The following is a 23449-nucleotide window of genomic DNA, read 5'->3' as shown; positions in this document are numbered from 1 at the left end:
CTGGAATCCGACGAGGAAGACTCTGAATCTGAATCTGAATCAAGCGTACCCGGAAGTGCCTTTCGAATTTCCGAGAAACGAAAAACAGAAATGGGCATGTCCGTATGTCGCTGGACGCTAGTTCTACTTATCCTGTTTCTTGTGTCAGCTTGTGTGTATGGAGTATTTTTTACAGAATGTGACGGTCAGGTAGGTCTTAAACATGCAGTTTTCCTCAGACGGCAGGGACCAAGTTTGCAATGACTCAGGTTTTGGGAATCCCCCACCTGTTCACCAGCCAACGTCGTACCAAGGAGCTATTTTTAGTTCGGCGTGTTTCCACAAGTATTACGTCATCATGAATGTCTCAGTCAACATCGAGTCAAGGACCATGAACTGTGAATCGAGACAAGTACAACCTAATGCAGCAAACCTTAAGGCTAAGCAAACCTGAAATATGAGATAGTCCCCGAAAACTATCGCACGTATATTACATGTGTACGTTTGTATGGTGACTCAGCACTACTCACGCTGTTAACAAAACCCCCAGCATGAAGACAGCAACTTAAAAATAGGCGAAAGTGATCTTGACTTTACGTAAAACCCCTGTACGTAGAGAAGGGTAATTTGCACCAAGTACAAAGTAGGTCCCTTCGTACTGTATAACCAACAGGAGTTGATATCATGCGATGATTTTAATCAAGTGATTTTGGATAGATGGGGTAGAATGATGCAACGTGTGAAAAGCCTCAAAAGGTGTACCTTAATCAACAGCAGGTGAGATTGTCTACTCGAAATGCATCAAGGAATATATCTCTTGTTAGTGTATACCAGTAATCAGCTCTGTAGAGGGACCGTGCCTCAATCAAGTCTGGCATCTGAAGATATTTAACCTCACTCGATAGTGTTAGTTGATGGCAATGTGTGAAGGAAGATTTCATCTTTTGCAGGGTATATTGAAGGGACAGGAGAATGTTGAAGGTTTTGTTTTAATTCCGGCAAAAGTAAAAATTTGACCCATTTCATTGTACGGTGACAAGAGTATATGGAGATGTTATGTAGCTTGTCTCAATTTGATGTAACGATGGTCATCCACAATTTTTGAAAGACTTATTGCCCGGCAAGATTTTCTCTCCCTTTCGTCTGGCATGTATAGCTCCCACCCCTAGTTCCGAAATATTTGTTCAACAAACAAAAAATTTGCACAAAAAATTCCCCCCCCCCCCTGAATTTTTGCTCAACGTGTGCATTTTAAGAAACTACTATCTCCTTTTGAGGTGCTCCAACTACAGAGACAAACAGCTAAAAAAACACAAATACTCCTGTGTTGATATATATAATAATTTGGGTGCTATTTGCTCCCTATAGTATGAGCTGCAAGACAAGTGTTATATATCACACATACCTGGCTGCAAGCATACATACCTGTCTGCGTACATGTGCCCACAGCAAGTGTTGTTTCTTCATTGAGTATAAGCACAATGCAAAAATCTTCACTGTATTGCCATTACATATACAGTGACTGTTGCCACATTACAAGTTTACAACAAAAATGTCACCCTAAATGCAACAGTGGTCATGACCTGTATGTAACTTTGACCAGGTACACATACTATATATATGGGGCTTTTCTCATTAGTTTTTTTCTGTCCATCTCTCACTCGACACCCTCTAGGATTTTCCAGATTGTTGCATGGACGGCAAATCGACCTGTTATTACAGTCTTCTAGTTCCAGCAACCATTCCAGTGGCCATCTTCTTCGTCTTCATCAACTGGATGGGACTCAAACTATTCAGACATAACTGAGGAGAAAACTCGCCACAAGTTGAAGATTCTTGGATACGTTTTGTCATTTCTTTTAAACATTGAGACGACAAATATCCAGCCTTTCTGAAGACTCTGCGTGAATCACTGAGTGAAATATCATTTTAATCTGACTTGATTGTTGTAAATTTATCAGTAAATGTACAATTTCTCAACTCACTTACAGGGTAGTTTTCAACATTTGAACGGTTGGATCATCAATGGAGAAACCGTTTTAATTCCACCATCAACTATACTGCAGTTTTTTTTTCTAAAAAGGGATTTTACATTAGCTAGCTCATTTTTTTTCACCAATCTAGTCAAAACTTTGCCATAATCTGTAGAAACCTTGTTAACAATGGCCAACTCAAATATAGTGAAATTTCAGACTAAGCTGAATAAGATATCTTTTGAGCTCACCAAAGTTGATATCCAAAGAATGAAATACTTGTTGACTGGTATCATTTCCGACGGACATTTGGAAGAGTGTAAATTGGCACGGGATTTGTTTGATAAACTGCGGAAGTTAAGCAAACTAGACGAGAACGACTGCGAGATCCTCCGGGAACTACTTGAGCTGATTGATCATCAGAAATTGATTAAGGATCACCTCAAGGATCTGCCACACTCGGGGACAAAACAGATCAGCCATTTTCGGAGAGTGATGTTTCAGATAGGCAAGGACTTGCAAAGGGACGACTTCGAGGCGCTTGTATATAACTGGCAAGTTGAATTGTCAGCCAGCGTGAGAGAGTCTGGATGTGTGTGGACTACTTTCAGACATCTGGAGAAAAAAGAAGTAATCACAGAAGAGAATCTGCTTGAGGACAATGGTCTTGAAGAAGCCCTTAGAAATATTGACAGGGATGATTTGGCTGATCTTCTCAGTAAGTATCCGTCTTAAAAGTGCGCCTGTTACCCTTTTACTGCTAGACAGTATCACTTCCCCATCTGCCAAGTCAGTAAAAGATATTATCAAGCCCAAACTATATGAATTTTCACCCTCTTGGCTTTGTCTGTCATAGCAGCTTTAGACGTAAACACATATGTTTTCTTCTCAGTTTGAATATGAGTAATTTAGTGACTTGCCAGCTTCAGTGGTTAACTGTTTCACAAAACCGTTTCTTTCAGAGAGAGAATTCACATCAGAACCAGTCCTTATACACGGTGCCACTTTGCTACCACATGCCACACCTACTAACAAACCTTCAACTCAAGTTGGACAGATGTCACTTACACCTGGTTAAGTTCAAGTTTTCTTCCTAACTTTGATGTAAATCACTACGTCTTGAGTTGATTCTGTCACAGATGGAATTGAACATTTCATTTTCATGTTCATTTTTGGGAATTTAAACATTTACCCACATGTACCACACACAATGCACAAAATTTTGGTTTAGGACAATTTTCCTGTTTATAAATTCTCTGGGAATTGATATGCTGATCTTTATGAAACTTTGAGAATACCATGATTTGAAAACACTTCAGCTGTTCATTTGTAAACCTGGTGGTCAGAATGTCAGGAATGTGGAATGTTTCAAATCTGAACATATAACTTAGCTGTTTGCTTCAGAAACTGGTAATTCTAGAGACAAATGTCACAACGGGAATTTGTTGCAATACGAGTTCATTTATTCTTCCTTTTCATTCTGCTGGGTTAATTAATCATAGTGTATCCCCTCCTGACCCATAATGGGTGAAAAAAATTGTTGCAACAACATAATGTATGAGGCAAAAACCAAGTTCACTGTGGATCGCAAAGTTTGCTTGAGTATTTGTATGTTTCGTGTATTTGTATATTTGTCCACATGTATTACCTGTACTTAAAATGTATGCAAACATTGAAGACTTTACTTGCATCAATTGAAACTGTACTCTCAGAATATTTTGTTTCTATTGCAGAAACAAGACACGCTGGACCTGAACTTCTCACTCCAGACTATTTTGCAGGGCCAGTGCCTACCAATGAAATGCGTGGTCTGAGCCTTAGTCCACACCAAGGTCATCACCAGCTCCATCCACAATACGCCAATTACCCTATGCCTGGCCTTGTGTCAACACCAAGGCCCTCAAGAAGTCATGAAAATTTAGCAGTGCTACCAGGGGATTACCCCTCACTTGCGCGTCCTAGTACTGCCAGAAGTATAAGCACAACATCGTTGCGTGCCCCAGAAAACACATCGTTCATGTTTTCACATCTGCATGGGTCTGGTAACCAGTCTCACTGGCATGAAGGAAGTGGAGATCAGGCTTTCAATTCACAAACCGAACAGTCCATACCGTTTGTGGACAACAGTATGGTGCAGGGGTCCCAACCCAGGACCCATCATGATCATCATGATGATACTGATATTGGTCAGAGTAGAAACCAACAACCAGCAGTGGGTATAAGACAATGGATGACTCCATCTGGTCCTTATCAACAAGGTGGCCATCACTACCTTCCAGATCCCCACATGAGGGCTTCTCACACCAGTTAGCATGGCAAACAAGGCAGCGGTACGACCAGTTGAGGGGCTTAACTCAATCAGGGAATGCAGAAGTGGCCAGTGGCACCACAAGTGGAGGATTTGCCACAAGGGTGGTGCCAGCGCCAAATCCCAGTAGACCTGCTTTGGAAGCAGAACCGGTGCTAATCCCTGAAAGAATGACTAGGGGTTTGGACACATCTCCAACAGTTAGAGAGATTGCAGAGCCAATGAAAGTAGAAACACCCCAGACAGGTGAAGGACTCACCAGGGGTTCAGAAGCAATACAGCCTCATGCAGGACTTGCCAGGGGCTCAGAAGCAACACGCAGTCCTGGAGATCCTTCCATGAGTTCAGAAGTAACACCAGCTTCTACAGGACTTTCTTCGGGTTTTGAAGCAAGACAGACTCATGGACCATTTGCTAGTGGTTCTGAGGCACAGCAGCCCCCTGGAGAAGTTACCAGTAGTTCTGAAGCCGATCCAGCAGCTGGAGGACTCTCTGCAGGTTCGGAAGAATTGTCTGTGGGTTCTGAAACGTCTTTGAGTTCTTCAGCTTCTGCAGCCTCTCATACAAGCACCATGACCACAACAGCATCCACCGTGGAGCCCCCACAGATCAATTATCCACAGTCAGCAAGTGAGGAGGGCAGCACCGTCACATCCAACCCGCTGCAGGAAAGCTCCAATGTCATCCATGACCCCTCCACACAATGGAAGGAGACAAAAATGGGACACAGACTGAAGATTTTCACGTACGACCAGATGTCAAAGGTGGCCAATCAATTCAAAGATGAAATATGCTGTGAAGGCGGTTTTGGAAATGTCTACAAAGGTAAGGATGAATGTAATTCTATAAACAGTGTTAAGGTAGTATGCACCTCGAAAGTGAAAGCCTTAAACTTTTGCTCAAGCTTTCTTCAGGAATCTTTTCACTGTACTCTTTCAAAATCAAGAATAATAATCGGGGGTCACCGTGAAAATTTTGGTACCAGTGAAGCAAATCACCCAACATTTACTGATATTCGGAATTCAAAATGGCGGCCATCCCCGTGTTAACTCTATGGAGAATATTTTTTGATTTTCGAAAACTTAGACAATTAAAATTGTTCTTACACCAAGAACTTTAAAATAAGCCCAGGAGTGGTACATCAGAAAAAAAGAGTTGTGGAAGTTTTAGAGTCTGAATATCTGTCAATGAGGCGCATTCTACCTTAATTGTATCAGAGAAACCCATGCTATACATCGCGAGGTCAAACTCTGGAGAGACACATTAGAGCTCAGTGTTCTCCCCAGGATTTTGTTAAAAGAGGGAAAGACTTACGCGGTCGCAGGGAGAGGTCAGGAGGGGGGGTGTCCCTCCTCCTGCCATTGGAGCTTTTGAAAAACAGAGATTAAAATAGTGTTATTTGGTGGCACTTGGGGAGTATTTTTTCAGATTTTTTTCATATAAAAAAGCTCAAAGGAAAAGAAATCTGAGACAGTGTTCCATAACTTTTATTCCAGTTCACTGATTTCAATGAAGATTATATTTTTTGAAAACGAAAACATAGCGACAGACATACATTTATTCATCGATGTCAAAATTATCACCATAACACTTACGCTTATGTGTTCTCAGCCTGATACACGTACACGTCCGACCGAGTCTAACAATAGGTCGTTTTGCTTTGGGAAGGAATACACAAGCGAAATTCTAACCTCCTATAAAAACTTCAGAGTACTCTGCTGTCCTTGGTTACCCTCAAGTTCCTAGGCATGTTTATACAGCTAAGTCGGTTACCTAATGCACGGCCCCTCCATAGCTATGGAGGGACTGACCGTGGCTAACGTTATGGCCTGTGCCATGCAAATATGGCTGCCATCAATGAATGAGTTGCACATGGGCTTATGATCTCGGATGACATCACAAACTCGCGAGATTTGCAAGATCGATGAGAATTACGTTTGCAGCCTGCAGGATCAACGATCACGCTTGCATTTTGCATGTAAATCACTGTCAACTTTTTTCCCCCGTACATTTTATTGTTTTATTTTTCAACAAAATAAATCTTTTTCATTTCTGGCAAGGGGCGCTCGAATTTACAAGAGGGCGCCACGCCCCTGTTACCTTATTCAGGGAGAACATTCAAGCTCTTCCGAAGTTTTGATAGTGTAAGCAACCAGATTGCCAGGCGTGCAGAATAGTAAAAGTAAAGTTCAATTTTAGAGGGCAGTTCAATTCAATCAGTGAAGTTTATTTTAATAGCAATTGTATCATTGACTGCAATTTTTTTTTTAATATGAAAAACTGCAAATTATTTCAAAGTCAAAGCCAATTTTATTCTGTGTTAAGAAAGAGGCCTTTATATGCCATTCATATACAAGTACCGGTATGTACTGTACATAATGCACATCAGTTTTTTATGTCATTTGCAATGGAAATTACAGAGAAAAATGTAACTAGTTTAGGACTTCCTAGATTCTGCTTGCTTGCATCCCTAGTCTGTTAAAGAAACACACTTACACACAGATTATGGGGTTACAGTTTCAGAAATGATGACGTAGACCAAGAAATGAAAACCTTGCCCTTGTAACAACAACACAAGTGTGGCAAACACTTTTGTTTGCCATCCAAACAAAATGTCTGTTATGTAATCACAAATAGAGAGCAACACAAAAATGGATGAACACTGGGTGTAAGGAAACGCCATGTATCGATGTAGTGATTGTAACTATGTGCATTTACTTTCCAACAGGCAAGCTGACTCTCGAATGTGGAGTCACTTGTGCCATCGCCATAAAGCGAATGAAAATTGAATCACGGACAGATCAAGGTGAAAGAGAGTTTCAAAGGGTAAGTAACCCATGATTACAGCTCAACCAATGATTGATGTACCCTGATTTGGATGGTAAGAATCCATAGCAAGGTCTCAGGTATATTGGAAACGGACCTCAACTTGACTTTTAGTGTCATTATTCACAATCTAAGAATCAGTTTGTGTTAAAAAACTGAATTTCTTTGCAAATGAAGATATAAATCATCAGATCAGTGCCTACACTTTTCAAAAGTGACATGAAGACTTTGAATTCACACATGAATTTTATGGCTTTGGCAAATATGAGAATGTTTAACAAATGTGCCCTATGCACTTTAGCCGTTTCAGACATATCAGTATTTGCATTCACCGTCACCAGATAGAAATAAAACAATGCATGTTTCCTGTGACCTGTCTCTAGGCAATAGGATAAGTTGGTGGAGGACATTTTCATTTTATGTCTCAGAAGAAAAGAGTAAAACTATCGAAGTGACAGATAATTTCTGAAAAAGGTCAGAAAATTCCAAGTGTGTACAAGATCAGGTACATTTAGGTCAGGTCAGGTCAGATAAGGTCAGGTCAAAATTGTGTTATCATATGGAAGCTGGAACAGAAGATTAGAGATGATGAGGAATGTTCATAAGCAAAGTTCAGTCACTGAATGCATTTGGCAATCACTATTTGTATGTAATTTCTTTTGTTTCTTTTTTTGATATCAAGGAGCAGAGTGTTGCTAGTGTACGCCACCCTTTCATTGTTCCAGTCCTGGGTGTTTGTGAAGAGCCTGGGTAAGCATCCAACATTTCCAGTTGTGGAAACAACACGCTAGCAGATCTGTTGAATTTTGCCAACCATCTTTGAAAACTCAATTCTGCCAAAAAGCGAATTTTTTCCCCAACCTGGTGCATTAGTGGATCCACACTCTCCTCATTTCTATGCTTGTTCACTTGGAAAAAATTAAGTAAAAAAAGTGGATGTGTTGGGTAAAGCAGAAAATGTTACTTTTAATATTAGTTATGAACATTATAGTTATCAATGGCAATATACAATGGAGGTCAATGAACTTTGCTTGGTGTCAGAACTACTGCTGCAAGTAAACATTCCAAACAAAGTTTTTCTCAGTTCCAATGGACAATTACGAAGGTAACCGATACAATGCTCTATCTAATACACACAACTAGCCGATCGCAATCCCAAATAATTGGGTCATCGCAGTAATAAGATCTTGACTGTCATTGCTTGTTCTCTTCCACTGCAGCAAACCGCTGTGTATTGTGTATCCATACATGGAAGGCGGAGACTTGAAGGGGGCCATTGACACCATGGACAGTAGGCTTACCTGGCAGAAGTGTCTAGCAATAATTACACAAGTCAGCTCAGCGTTAATCTACATGCACAGTCATAAGTAAGTAGCAGACACACGGCTTTCAGGATGTACCGTGTGAACAATGATAAGAAATTGTAAGGATTTGACCAGTTCAATGACAGACACATGAGCGATGGCAAGTGCACGTATGGAGTGAACTGGTCAAATCATTGTTGTGTACACATTATGGGTGATTTACTGCTATTATATCATGACAGTATATCAAAATTCTGGGTTTTTCGCTATTAAACTGAGAGCCCACACGGATGAAGTTACATAATATTTATTGGCTGTGAAATATGAATAATTACTGTCAACTGACATTCTGCCTTTGACGTGTTGCTGTACATGTTTACTTTTGACTGTGTAAGTTTTGCTGCTGCAACTACCAGTTTTGATGCACTATTATGGAAAATGAATAAAATTTAACTGTAGTTATTGTACATTGTTTTATAGTCCAAAAAGATCAATCCATAATTCCTATCTCATACACTCCTTAAATTTATTGATCAAGTATTTACATTGTAGAAAAATTCATCAGTGTTCAGGGCGTGCTGCAACTCTGCTCTTATGCGATATAAAATTTTCTTTCACGTGTGAACCGAACCGATCAGTGGACTTTTTCCATGGATATGCTGATGTAACAAAAATAACACAATCATGTAAAGTAATATCTTCATATGATAAAACTTGAAGACTGAGAAAAAAATTTTCAGTATTTTTCCTGCATGTTGGTCTGAAAAATAGTGGAAAGGACACAAGTCGTCTCTTGGCCATCTGCCATTTATGAGTTCCACGTAACCATTTTCATACGGTGATGATGAAATGAACACTGCATTTAGCAAAAACCTACACTTAGTAAAATGTTTCAATTCAAATGCTGTTTTCTCGTGCACATTTGTGGAGTGGCCATGCTAAGCAAAGCAGTCACTTCTCTGTTTGATCTTACAAATGACTACAAATAATGTTACCACGGATGAAAAGGTGACCAAGTCAGAGTAAATTGTACGCAAAAAGATTCATCTTGGGGAGACAGTGTGATTGCAAGAGGCCGGTTTGTCCAACATTTTCATCAAAACTTAGTTGCAGGTTTTGAATTTTGTAAGTTGCTGTCAGATGGAATGGTAATACCTGTAAAATTATTGACAGAAAAACTGAAGCATTTGCAACATGACCTTTGCCCTTTCACCCTTTCACCCCTTCATGTATTTCCCTTTGTAGAGGTTTAACTTTACTGTAAATTAGGAAATTATAAAGTTGTCGCAAAGTTTTGGTCCTGAAAGGGTTCACAGAAAATGGTCTGTGAATACATGCAATGAAAACTAAAAAAATTACTTTTTGTGTATTTGTCACAGTGCAGTTAGTAGATCAGTAGGAAATGGTGGAAGATAACCGATCACAAAATTTTAATGCACAGAGGGAAATAAAACATAACCTTTCACCCGGCAAGGTACAAAGTACAAATATTACTATAGGTATGCTGTGAAAGACTGACAAAGTAATGTGATGTTTATTCTAAAAATAGAAACTATTCTGATGTAGAAGTACACGTAACCTCATTCTTGGATTGACGCTAGCTTTACAGAGACAGATGAAATGCTTAAAACGATCACAAAAATCCGTGAAAGGTTACCAAGCACACCCCTGTATCTGATTTGAAGATCAAAATACAAGGAACTAGCCTTAGTGCGAAGTCAAAATATAAGAGACAATGTTTTCACATTGTTTGAATTAATTTTAATATGCTGTAGGTTAGTTTTATGAATGAAGAATTGCAGTGTGTTTATATGTTTATGTTTCTAACATATTCACTGTCAGTGCCAGTCAAAGCATTTGCCGCAATCATGACATGTGATAGCTACTTCCTAGCAAATTGGTAGGTATATTGCTGCGTAGGGAATGTTAAAGGATAGGTTGAATGTGTTTGGAGAAATATTTTTCAGACAATGTCTTTGAAAAATCTCCAAGTTGGATGTGTAGAAAATTTTTGTATATATATTGAAACTTTAATTTTCAGAAAGAAATGAGACAGGGCATGTAATAGTCAGAGATTGTGCCAGGTTAGACAGTTCTCTTATGTAATACAGAGATTTTTATCTAGATGGTAATTGAAGGGCTTCCTCTCAATATCATGCATATCAATATAACTAGTTTGCAGAGGTACAGTACAGTGAGTGTATTGCGTAACAGGATCAACATCGCTGCACAGATAGATTGGCGGCCAATATTTCTGTCATCCTGCTGTCTAGACTCAAAGATCCGTCGCTCAGGAGGAACAAAAAGGGACAATCCCTAGAGGGGCAATTCTTTCCGTCTGCCTCTGCTGTCATGAATGTGAAATTTCCATGACAGCTGGATTTTTAATTGTTAAGCCAAATGAAATTAAGATGGCCCATTTGTATAGTCTGCATGTTTTTCAGATTTTTTCCAACAGAAATATTACTCACACATACCTAAATATTACATACCCCCGTTATATATATATATATATATATATATATATATATATATATATATATATATATATATATATATATTATATTATAATATATATATATACATATGCATAAATATATATATATATATATATATATATATATATATATATATATATATATATCACAAAGTATACAGTGTCCTCGATTTCATTACTTTGTACTTGAAGTAATCTGTTTATTTATATATATATATATATATATTATATATATATATATATATATATATATATATATTATATATATATATATATATATATATATATATATATATATATATATATATATATATACACCTTCATAATTTGATTATCTTCCTATATTTTTGTCTTTATGGTTGCTGGTTTATTTTTGTCAGTTTTTACAATAGTGGTAATATTAGCTTTTGTTATCACTGCATTGTTAGTGTCCTAAATCTATGTTTAATAGTAAATTGACTTTACACTGGATTGTGTACAGTGAATGTACACTCAGTGTGACAGTTTTCGGACGACCTCAGTTTTCGGACATTTAGTGACATGCTGTTAGTTACACTCACTTCGCTCCGTATCGATAGCGTTTTACAGGTCATGTGACCTCATATTAAGTCAGGTGACACTGTTGTCCCGTTTTCGATAGTTTTTTGGTAGAAGCTATTGAGTTCGCTACGAGCGGCGGTCACAAATTGTCGTCTGATACCGCGTCAGTGATACTGTCAACATACTGCCGTCAGGTCAAAGTAACTGAAATTTTGACTAAAGTCCTGATTTAGCATTGAATTTTGAATGTGGGGGAGAATAATGATTTTGAAAATATTCTTTCCATTGTTCGCTACGATTGCATGTAGTTTTAACGAAAACTGCGCAGTTGTTTCGAGAAAAAAAGTACATTTAATGAACGTAAGAAGTGTACAAGTTTTCGGACAGACAATATTTAGCATGTGTAAACGTAGTAAGTGACTTACCGCGTAAAAACTTGACAGGTAAATAATTCCATACGATGAAATATACTCGCTATTTTTATTAAATAATGCCTGTGCGATTCTAATACAAACAAAATATGCAATGGAAACAATTATAAGTAATACTCACTGAACAAACTTAGCGAAGTTAGCCACACCGTACGATACAAGGTGCCGAAAGCAACACACACAGAGACAGCCCGTGTCCGATATCTAAGCGCTATACACGTCGAAATATAGTTGAGTCGTCCATGGATTAAACATAACTAATTATCATGAAATATTCTTATATACAGTTTTCTAAACACATCGAAATTAAAAATCGGTGGTTTGAAGTTTCAAATTATCAATACTTAGCTCCTAATCACATTCCAAACACGACGTCCGATTTCTGGGATTGCAATCCGATTATTACGCCTTCAACATGGGGTCAAAACTTTGGCAACTTTGACCCCGAAATACCACTCCCGTCGTGTCAACTGAGTTTGAGGATAACCACAATAAAGTTTCGAAAGGTATGGTAATAAGATTTCGTATTGCTGGTCATTTACGAAACGACTTTGGGCGAAATTCAACTACCCTGTCCAAAACGGTCACACTGAGTGTAATGTACATCCTTTTCAAAGTCGAAAACACTCAGCAGTAACGCGTGATTGTCACACTAGCTAATGTCACCAATGTCTTCCAGCATATAACGTGGAAATTCTGTCATTGTGTTTTTTTTGGTATAAAAAATATATTTTATATTGCCCCATCAGCCCACGAATCCTCCATCTAGACGTGAAACCGGCCAACATCCTGCTGGATGCATTTTTCAATGCCAGACTTGGAGATGTAGGCCTATCTAGGGAAATTGATCCATACAAATCCCGGGCTTCCCTGACCAGCAGTCACCCAGGCACACCGGGATATCAAGACCCAATCATGATGCAGGACTGGTCAACCAGCCCCACAAATGACATCTACAGCCTTGGTGTAGGTAAATATGCCATACAGAGTTTAGAATGGAAGGCCCAGTTTGAGCAGAGAACTTTTGGAAATATTCATCTGACTGAACATCATGCTTTGTGAGCTGTGCGGAAGTAAGGGAATAATATCTTCACTAAATTTCATAGTGTTTCCAATCTGTGCTACAGAATGATATACCGGTACACAACTTCTGAAGAATCTACTAATTGAGGATGACCATTGCTAGGCATGTAGGGCTGTAAAGATCATTTTGTGTCGTAATTATATTTGATGTAAGTCAAATAGTCTTCAGAAAAGTAGGAAAGTTTGTCACGAATAACATTTTATTTGTAGCACAAGTACCCTATGGCTGACTGTAATAACTGTCATGTGCTCTTGATTGTTTTCAGTAATGTTTCGTGCACTTACCAGAAAACCAGCATTCCATGAATGTGAAAAGAAGCCTTACTGTGTATTTTTGAAGAGGGAAGGTTATCTCAAGGACGTTGAGAAAGTGCTAGAGCTTGCCTCAAAGGTATGATGGCTGTTAACATTTGTTTCAACGCATGTACATCTGTATTTTTAGTCCATGGGAACAAAGTCCCAAGAGTAACGGAATAGACTCTGTCTGTCTGTCTCTCTGTCCATCCTAATGTTCCCAGTCATTACTCAGACACACCCGGACTGATTTCGCTCAAGCTCAGGTACTACAAGGTACATATGCACATAAACTTGTTTAGTGATACAGTCCAATATGGCTGCTAGCAGCCACTAAGCTGCAATAATTCTCACATCCAGAGCCATATTGGGCAGACCTGTCTGATCACATGTCATTCAAATTTGATGAATCAACCACACACCTTGGGAGTTGGATGAATATCTACTCATCCTATACCTTGTCATGGCATATTTCACAGATTTTTTTGCCAATATTTACAATAATGTATAATGAATTATTTATAATAAATTATAATAACAGGATATCTGGCCAGTAGACAGTACAAGTGAGAACTTGTCCTTTACAAGGAAATTTGCTGAATTGATGTGCATGTGTCTGATGACAGATCCATCAGAGAGGATTGAACTTGAGGATCTACATGAACGGATTAAGGTAAGCTACACCCTTTGAATTGAAGGTACAGAATTTACAGATACTACGTTTGATTACATCAGTGTACAATTTTTGTATGTTAAATGTATTTAAAGGGTCTCTTTCACTTTCGCGTGAATTATTTGGTTTTATATATAAATACCAAAAGGAGCTTATATGATGAGTCGGTGGCGTCTGTATGTCTGTATATTTGTGGGTATGTTTTTAGGATTTGAAGTTAAATTTGTCAAATGTCAATTTTCTGCTCGTGGCATCTTTTAAAAAATATTCTAGTTCAAAGCAATCAACTACAGCAAGTGTTATTTTGATATTTCCCACACAGACACACACATTAATGTTGTAAATTATGATGGGCAATGAAAAAATAACCTATCGAATCAAATCGACTAGAACTTGTGGTAAATATGAACATCAAGTTTGAATTAGCTATGCAAATTAGCTATTTTTCCATGAATTTTTGTCAAATGCCACACTGAAATTCTATGTTTTTCTGTAATCTGGCTGAGGGTTTGAAGAAGTAAATGATTTGGGAATTGCACTTGCAGTTACTTTATAAGCATCCGCTGACTGGCAAAATAGGTGCTATACCAAAGGTGCGTTTATGGGTTTTGGCGAAAAATGGTTGTCTCAATTTCAAGTTTGCACCAGAAAGTTGTCAAAATAGTGTTCAGTTAAGTTTAGAGTTCAGCATGTAAACATTAACAACAGAACATAGAGAACAAGATTTGGTTTGTAAATGGAATGTTCACTAGGTTTTTCGGAGAGTGTTTTTTGGATGGAACAAACACCACACTTCAGTTTACACGCATAACATTGAGATAAGCATTGGTCTTTTTCATTCTCTAAACAGACTCTAGCCAGAGATGCAAGTCGTCAAATTTACACAGAGCCTGCGGAGGCTCTAAGTAGAAATTTATGTGTTATTTGTTATTCTAATCCCAGAGGTAAGTACGTTACAATCCACACACTTAAAGGGATACAGTCATTGGAACTGCACTCAAAGGTCGTATGGGACCCATATGATCAATGACAACACTGTATTCTAGGTACAATGGTGATTGATGAAAGTTAAAACATGTCTGTCATAATCTACATCGTATAATTTAAATGTTGCAGCTATGATGATGAGGTGCATCTTGATATTATGCACAAAACATATGGTATGTAAAAAAGAAACTTGCACAGGCGCAGTTCCAACCACTGTCTCCCTTTAATTTCTGAAATTTCAATCAAACATTTTCAAAAAAATTGCAAATTTTACTTGCATGAAATATTTTACATTTATTATAACTTGAAGGTCATGTATACATCTTGTGAGTGAATAATGATTAATTTCAGTTTGCCTACATCTTTATCCTTTCAAACTAATATGTAGTAATCTAGTTAGGTGTGTGAAATGGACATAGTATATACAATGTCTTTTACATTTGTCGTATCTGCTCTTCAGGAACTTCTCATGAAATAATCATACACAGATTGTCAGTAATAGTCGCGCCAGCGGCTTACTGACTACGCATGCGCTTATTCATAATATACTATGCGAGTAACCGGAAGTGTACCCTTCTTTCGTGGGCGCCGCCATGTTGTTTTTTTTGAGTACTCGTAAATAAACAAATACGAAACAAGTGCATATTAATATGTAACAGGTCTGACCTGAGAGCGAGCGCAGCGTAGTATATCGTCATTGATGTTTTCAGGCAATAGCATGCTAATTTCTGTGTTTGATGCATGATTCATAACTTAGCCATTGACTCGTTGAGGTTGAATTGTTGTCAATTGTTTTCTAGAATAACATTTATAGCAATTTAACTCGGAAATGCCAAGTTCACTAACGAAAATTATTTAAAACTGGTAAATTATATGATTCCGATCAGTTTATTATATTAAACAGGGGCGGGAACAGAGGCAGTCTAATGTAAAACACGTACTTGATATTCCCGTCGGTAGCTAGCTCTCAGCACACTATTTTTAATTCTCGCGTGAGTTGACCGTTCGTTCTCGCGAGAGTAGGCTTGTTTCAAAATGGCGGCGCCTAGTGATGACCGATCCGGGCCTTCAAAAGTGATCGAAAATAGTCATTTTGAAACAAATTTCACACTTTCTTTGGAACAGAGAGATTCTTTTGTCGGCAATACACATTGTCGAGTAGTTTTGTGGTAGATGATATCTTTAATTTCACGCAATCCGTGTAAAAGTATTCAAAATGGCCGCCTCCATGGAACTGTGCTCTCTTTTCAAACTCGTAGGTATATAGAGATTCCATTCTAAATTTCTTGTACACACGCGTTAGTCTTAATGCTCGCTTCGCGAGCGGCCTTCGGCGCTCTCGGCTCGCTCCTTATAAATATACCTTTTTTATTAGCCAGTAAATGTTATTATGCACCTTGTCGCTGATACAGAATATCGTTAATATAGATAAAGGGAGAAAACAGTCGCGCATATGAACGGTGGCATACGCAAAGAATGCTGGGATTGAATTTTAGAAAAGCGCCCCCAGTGTCAATAATTAATTCAAAAATTGCCAGTTTTTAGACGGAACGCTATAGTTTTCAGCTTGCAAGTGGAAGTTGGGCAGTGCGGTTACCATTGCAATGATAATGATTGCATGATACGTCCCTTGTTTAACGCAATAGGCTGTTATCAATGTAAAACTTGCCAATTTTTGTCCAAATTTTTACACGTTACAGAAAATCTATACCTGCCCTGCTGCAGGGTTTGAACGGCGTGGTACGTACGTGAACTGCTTTCATCAGAGGGAAACTGGGCATAGTTGTCATATATACGTTTATGAAGTAACAATTAATTACATTTCATCATGAATCAATACAAATAACATTGCCAATCTTAACCCTGGCGCGACACCAAGGGCTGAGCCCTATATAATATTATTTTGGTTGTCTTATAATTCTTCAGTTCCTTCCCTGCCGTTGCTGAGCAAGGACTGTCGCAGCTCATGCGATAAGGTTTGTCTACAGTGTCACCTTGACTCACACAAGAATCCATTAGTGTGCCCGGAACATGGCGACGCAAAACCTCCTATCGGTGGGTCAATGTCTTTTTCGAATTGTTATGCAACTTACATGTACATTCATTATGAACATGGCATCAGGGCCGTCTAAGGGTTGATTTCCTACACGAATGTATCTCAGCAAAGTGTGTTATAATTGGCGTTGTGTTAATATCCAAATCAAATGTGGATAATATTCACCAACCTATAATCACAAGTTACTGTATTATATATTCAAGGCATGCATAAGTCACAGACGTCGTTCATCATTAGCTCAACTTGCTTCACCTGAGTACGGCTTTACCAACTCAGATGGTAAGGCCAAGAAACTTCTTGAGGGCATGGCTTTTGCCAGCCGTTGTTCATCCTTTCCATAAATTCCGGCATCACTGTGTGGATGCTTGATGATTTCATTTTTTCATCCTGTCATCCCTGTCCAGACTATTGTAAGACCAGACTATTGTAACATCTGGAAATGGTACGGTATTTCAGCCCCAGTGTAAACCGATATGACACTCATACTTTGTTTTATTATAAAGTCAATCACAACTAAGGTTTAATCACTAAGCCTGTCATCACTCTACCGGTAGTTTGGTCCAATTCAGTTTGACGTCCACACCAAGGAATTGGGGTGCAAGGTGATGCATGCATAGATCAGAGCCAACTCCTTTTCACCTGTTAATTTGTGCAAAATTTGTGATTTAAGTAAGGTAGCAATCTCAGGAAAGTACTCTAGTTAAGGTAGTTTCACACCTCAAAATGAAAGACTTACCTTTTGCTCAAACTTTCATCAAGCAAATTGTAAACTATTCTGTTTCAAAATCAAGACTAAAATTTGGGGTCACTACACAAATTTTGGTACCAGAAATTGGAATTGAAAATGGCCACCATCCCTGTGGTATCTTTATGGGGAAATAAAATTCTGTTTTTCACAAAACTAAGCCAGTGAAAACTTTTTTACTCCATGAGTATGAGCTCTAAAAATGAGCCCCCACAAATGATGGACCAAAAGAATAAGTGCAAGGGTCCAAATGTCTGTCACCAAGGCGCATTCTATATGTGCCTTAATATCAATTACAAACATCACAGGTTTCTTGAATGCACACAATGCTCAGCATGATGTGCACGTGCTTTGAATGAACAATATGATAAAACTGAATAAGTTTTGACTCTCCTCAACTTGCATCTAGGTCACTGCAACAGTTACGCCATATTCATTGGAGCAGAGGAATTCCACCGTGATGCTACCAGACTTCATGGGAAATTCACCAATCCTAACATTGGTGCTATCAGGTGAGAAGACGCCCCTGCATACGTCCAGAGAGCTACCATCCTTCCTGAACTCTGCGGTGCATCAGTAGGGAATATATTTGTTGTGGCAATGCCTAAGTCTATTTATTTGGTGGTTGTACCTTCTCCTTTTATTCTGATTTCTTCAGAACATGCACACAGACATTTTTACTAGGGTTAGGTTGGGGCTGGAGAATATATCTCTTCCATTCCATTGACGGTTTGCTCCAAACTTATCCAACAGCAAGAAATCCTATAGCCTGATTGATTTTGGTTAAGCCATCACACATGTACATGTAAAGTGGTGTGAAAGAATGAAAAAAAATCAGTGATATTGGGAAAAATGAAAGATTCCAGGCTTTGACCGCCAGTAGTGGTGTTTGATTCTCATAGGACGAGATAGGACCATCTGTTTGCTCCATGTCCATTAAGGTGAACTTCACAAAGTGTATATTCTACTCCTAGTCATCACATTTGTTTGCCTGTATTGCATTCACATTTTGGTCAGGAGTTTCACAAAATATCCAAAATCTGTTTGTATACCAGTGTTCTCCTGAATAAGGTAACAGGGGCGTGGCGCTGTCTTGTAAATTCCGAGCGCCCCCCTTGCCAGAAATGAAAAAGATTGATTTTTCTGAAAAATAAAACAATTTAATGTACGGGGAAAAAAAGTTGATGTGCTTTACAAGCAAAATGCAAGCGTGAACACGATCCTGCAGGCTGCAAACATAATTCTCATCGATCTTGCAAATCTCGCAAGTTTGTGATATCATCCGAGATTGTAAGCCCAAGTGCAACTCATCGATGGCATGCCATACAGGTATTTTGCATGGTAACGTTAGCCACAGTCCCTCCATAGGGCCGTGCGTTAGGTAACCGACTTTGACTAGCTGAGTTAACATGCCAAGGAGCTTGAGGGTAACCAAGGACAGCAGAGTACACCAAAGTTTTTGTAGGAGGTTAAGAATTTTGCTTGTGTATTCCTTCCCAAAGCAAATATGACCTATTTTTAGGCTCGGCCAGACGTGTAGTGTATCAGGCTGAGAACACGTAGGCTTTAGTGTTATGATGATAGTTTTTGACATTGATGAATAAATGTATGTCTGTCGCCATATTTTTCATTTTCAAAAATGTAATCTTCATTGAAATTAGTGAAGTGGAATAAAAGTTAGGAACACTATCTCAGATTCTTTTCCGTTGATTTTTTTTATACGAAAGAAATCTGAAAAAAATACTCCCAAGTGCCACCAAATAACACCATTTTAATCTCTGTTTTCAAAAGCTATAACGGCAAGAGAGGGACCCCCCTCTCCTGACCTCCCCCCACAACCGCTTACGCGGTCCGCTTGTGGTGCTTCCACACCACGTCTTCGCCCTCTTGTAAAAAAATCCTGGGGAGAACACTGAATTATACTATACATGTAGCTGCCAGAAGTGGCCAAAAACCTAACAGAAGCTATGGCCTGACCTTTCATTCACACACACACAAAAAAGACCAGTAATCTACCGGCACTGCAGCAAGACATGAGCTAGCCACAAACCAATTGCTAGGGTATGCTTCGGTACAGTGCTCCTGTTGTCTTCTATGGTGGATAGTTACATCTCAGGAATCTAGCAAGCATCTCATGGCACTTTATCAAATCAACTTCAACTTGCTATCTCAACTGATTCAGCAGACTACACAGTGTCTGTGCCTGGCTGTGCCAGCTTTGTAGAGCAGCACTGCATAGAATTCAGTTTGGAACCATGCCGTCCCGGGAGACACAAGCTACTTCACTGTTCAGGACAATCCAAGCTGATATGGATATTCATGACTACTGTGCCAATCATGTGACACATTAAGAAGTTCCCCAAATCATAAGAGAAGTTTTGACAGTATAGCATTATGGGGCATATGCAGAAAAGTCAAAACTACATGTACATGATTGCATCCTTGATGCATCCTGTGTTTTCCATGTCTATACATATGTGATATCAACAGCCTTTGGGGAAGGTCACTAACTCTTGAGAGTACATGTGACCATTAAATTTTTTGTTCAGGCTAACCCAGGCCTATGAACAAGACTATTTTGGCAAAAAGGTTGTCCAATAACACCACCACAATCTAAATTTCTTGACATCAACATCCAAGTTCCATGTACATGTATGTGCCAAAACCCTCACACTTTGTGATGGCACTGAATGGTGAATGTGAGTGTGCATAATTGTTGTGTTCTTTTATTAACAGGAAAGAAAACGCTGTGCTGATGACAGAAAATAAAGAAGGTGACCTGAAGCCGTCCCCAGAGAATATTCTGCGGCAGCTGAGTCTGATGAAGGAGAAGATGGCAGGAGATGAGGAAGCCAGCTTGATCTTTTACTTCTCGGGACACGGTTCGAAACGAGGGTCAAAGTTGATCTGCAACAGTAGCAAGGAAGGCTTGGAAGCGTCCCAACTCCGACAGAAAATTCACGGCATAAATTTCACCCAGCTGCTCGTCATATTGGACTGCTGTTACGCCGCCGAGCTGGGCCCTCTGCCGAGCGGATTCTTCCTGGATAGAGCCTGTTCTATTGACTCAGACACATGTTTGAAAGAAGATGACGACCTGGCGGCCGACAGCATACCAAAATTTCAAGATCACGGCATTCCTATTCTGTACAAGCTCGTGGAAACCGATGTTGTCGAGAAAGGTACGCCATCAAAATCGCCAAATTACAGCGTGATGCAGTGGTCTGCCAGCAAAAGTCAAGAGATGTCAGTTGGCTACTTAGATGGAACCAGTCTCTTTACCAGACATATCATAGCGGGGCTTCAAGCTGCAAAGCGATGTCCAATCAAGGTATCCAATTCACATCCCGACTGCAGTGAGTGTCCCCGTTTCAGGGACAAGGTGACCAAACAGTTGTACATAACTCTGAACGAGCTCATAGACTACGTGCACTCGCACGTCACCCAACAAGTGGCGCTGTACAACAGGCCTTCCCAAACTCCGCAAACTGTTTCAGAAGAGAATACCAGGAACCGGAAGATTGCTTATTGCAAGCCAGCATGATGACCGGAAGAGTAAAAATTTTGAGTATGTGTTGTATTTCTGGGGAAGTAACTCTCCAACACATCACCACCAATAATGGTTAAAACAGTAACAATCAAAAATCTAAAAAAAACGCACAGAATGAAAAAGAGTGGAGATGAGGCAGAATATCTTTGGATGAAATTATCAGTCTTTGGTTACTTTTACACAGGGAAATTTTTCATTTTCCTTGTCTTTGGTTAGACACTTCCATTTGTGGTCATACTAATCCTTGGATAGGCATGGAAAAATTTCTTCCAACATGGTCTTCCATACACGAGAAAAAAAATGCCATTCCACCAGTTCATGGTTAACTATGCAAATACCAGGTCCTTGGTAAGTGGCTAGGGAAAATGACATTTGACCAGTTACGTCGACCAGTGAATAACAGAAAACCAGTATGATTGACATTATGAACACAAGGCCACATAACCAGGCTGTACAATGTACAACCTGATGATTACAACCAATGACAACTCTGATAATGGTTGTAGGGACCACCAAAGTGACAGTAGATTGGTTCTCTGCGGATAACAAAGGTGCAAACCTTACTTAGATGGACATGTATGGGCCCAGTAGCTCAAATAGCTCAATTGCACATGCTTAAAGCAATGTTATCCTGTATACTCAACATACCATGAACACATGTCGGATTGCACCAGGATTTTAAGACACTCAAGTTAATTCATTTTGGGGCTGGGAATTTTACAGCATTAATGGATAATCAAGGGGTTAAAGGTCATATTCTTCATAAGAATGTCAGCATTTCTATCCTATTCACCACCATGGTGAAGTCCAATTTCATTGTTTCAATGGTAAGATTGAATCTGTATACAGAGAAATGGGAATGAAAGGGCCAACAAACTTTTGAAAGACCAATGTTACATGTGACATGTTTTTCGCTGGTTTACATGTTTGCCAGAATTTTTTTAAAGATCAGAGAGCTTACAATCTGCCATTTTGTAGTAGCAATGAACCTTTAATAGATCTGAAATAGGATACCGGTACGGTTACTGGTAACCATGGTTAAGCTTGGAGGTGAATATTCATACTGGCAGTATATTTGATTTCTGTTCACCCTATCATATCACTGAGTAAGCTAATCTGGTTCCTCTGCCGGGCATTCCTGGCTTTCAAAAGCAGCAGTAAAAGTTCTTATTTGAGGCTCACGTTTGGAATGAAATGCAGAATAAAGCTGAAAGGTGAATTATATCAGCTCATGTCGGCTTCCAACGCGGACATAAAAAGCACTGCAAGGTACGGTTTAAAAGAACATGTATGTAATGATTGCTGTGGTACATCAACCTTGGTCATACCAGAGGGAATTGCTAAGAAAGAACTATGTAATAGTTTTGATGCAACTTTTTTGTAAGGTTTGTTTTTTACAAGTTGTAATATATTCTTTCAAAAACTGGAGCATGATTGAACATCGGGTTTCATTGTATAACAACCCTATAGAGCTTCGCAAGTGATTCTCACAAAAAATTCAAAAGATGGTATATTTTTGAGAGTGTGTTCACTCATTTCAAAGGACAGTACACACTAAAGACATGATACAGTGATGTTACTTCACAAAGTATCAAACAGGAACAAATGTAAAAGGTCAGGGTACCAGCTAACAGCGCCCTCACAGGGCAACCACCAGCTGTGTTGGTTTTTAGCATGGACCCTGGATATTTCTCCAGGGTCTATGGTTTTAGTCAACACATGCTTTTTAATGTACTTGCATTATTATTTTTGAAATGTAACATTACAGTGGTAAAATATGTGTAGTTTATATGACTGACTAGAAGACTAGAATTTTATAATTCAAACTTTTTTTCACCTGTCAAAACTGATGAATCTACTCATAGTGTAAATCACTCAAAATGATTAGTTACTGTGAAAAGAGCTGTTTGGTTTTTGCCTTACATCGCAAAGATTTACAGTAAAATTTACATGTAAGATATGCTTATTTTATAATTCTATTTGATATTTTGCTGCTTCGATGCGCTCAATAATCAACGGACTTGAAAGCAATAATGACAATGGCTGTGTATAACAATGTTCATCAATTACCAGTACTAGCATGTAAAGGAACTAGCATGTAGGAATCATTTTGTTGATGGTTAATGACGATTTAATGAGTTGTAGAAAAATGAAGATGATTGAAGGAGCTGTAAACTGGCCTTTTTTGTCAATAGCGACCAAC

The 23449-nt window shown here is 38.9% G+C and overlaps 1 protein-coding gene across 1 annotated transcript; it reads left to right on the top strand.

Moving 5' to 3' along the window:
- The first annotated feature begins 1654 nt into the window (after positions 1-1654).
- Positions 1655-23421, top strand: LOC139151670 (uncharacterized). Its single transcript, XM_070724614.1, has 13 exons — positions 1655-2674; positions 2919-3025; positions 3686-5085; positions 6989-7086; positions 7769-7836; positions 8307-8453; positions 12608-12828; positions 13208-13332; positions 13777-13908; positions 14759-14852; positions 16822-16950; positions 18106-18208; positions 20433-23421. The coding sequence occupies exons 3-13, from the start codon at positions 4179-4181 to the stop codon at positions 21238-21240; spliced, it is 2832 nt and encodes a 943-aa protein (XP_070580715.1). The 5' UTR covers positions 1655-2674; positions 2919-3025; positions 3686-4178; the 3' UTR covers positions 21241-23421.
- Positions 23422-23449: the final 28 nt, after the last annotated feature.

The sequence above is a fragment of the Ptychodera flava genome, chromosome 15 (genome assembly GCF_041260155.1).
Source record: "Ptychodera flava strain L36383 chromosome 15, AS_Pfla_20210202, whole genome shotgun sequence".
NCBI lineage: Eukaryota > Metazoa > Hemichordata > Enteropneusta > Ptychoderidae > Ptychodera > Ptychodera flava.
The sequence above is the reverse complement of the archived record's forward strand: the minus strand, read 5'-3'. Positions and strand labels throughout refer to the sequence as shown.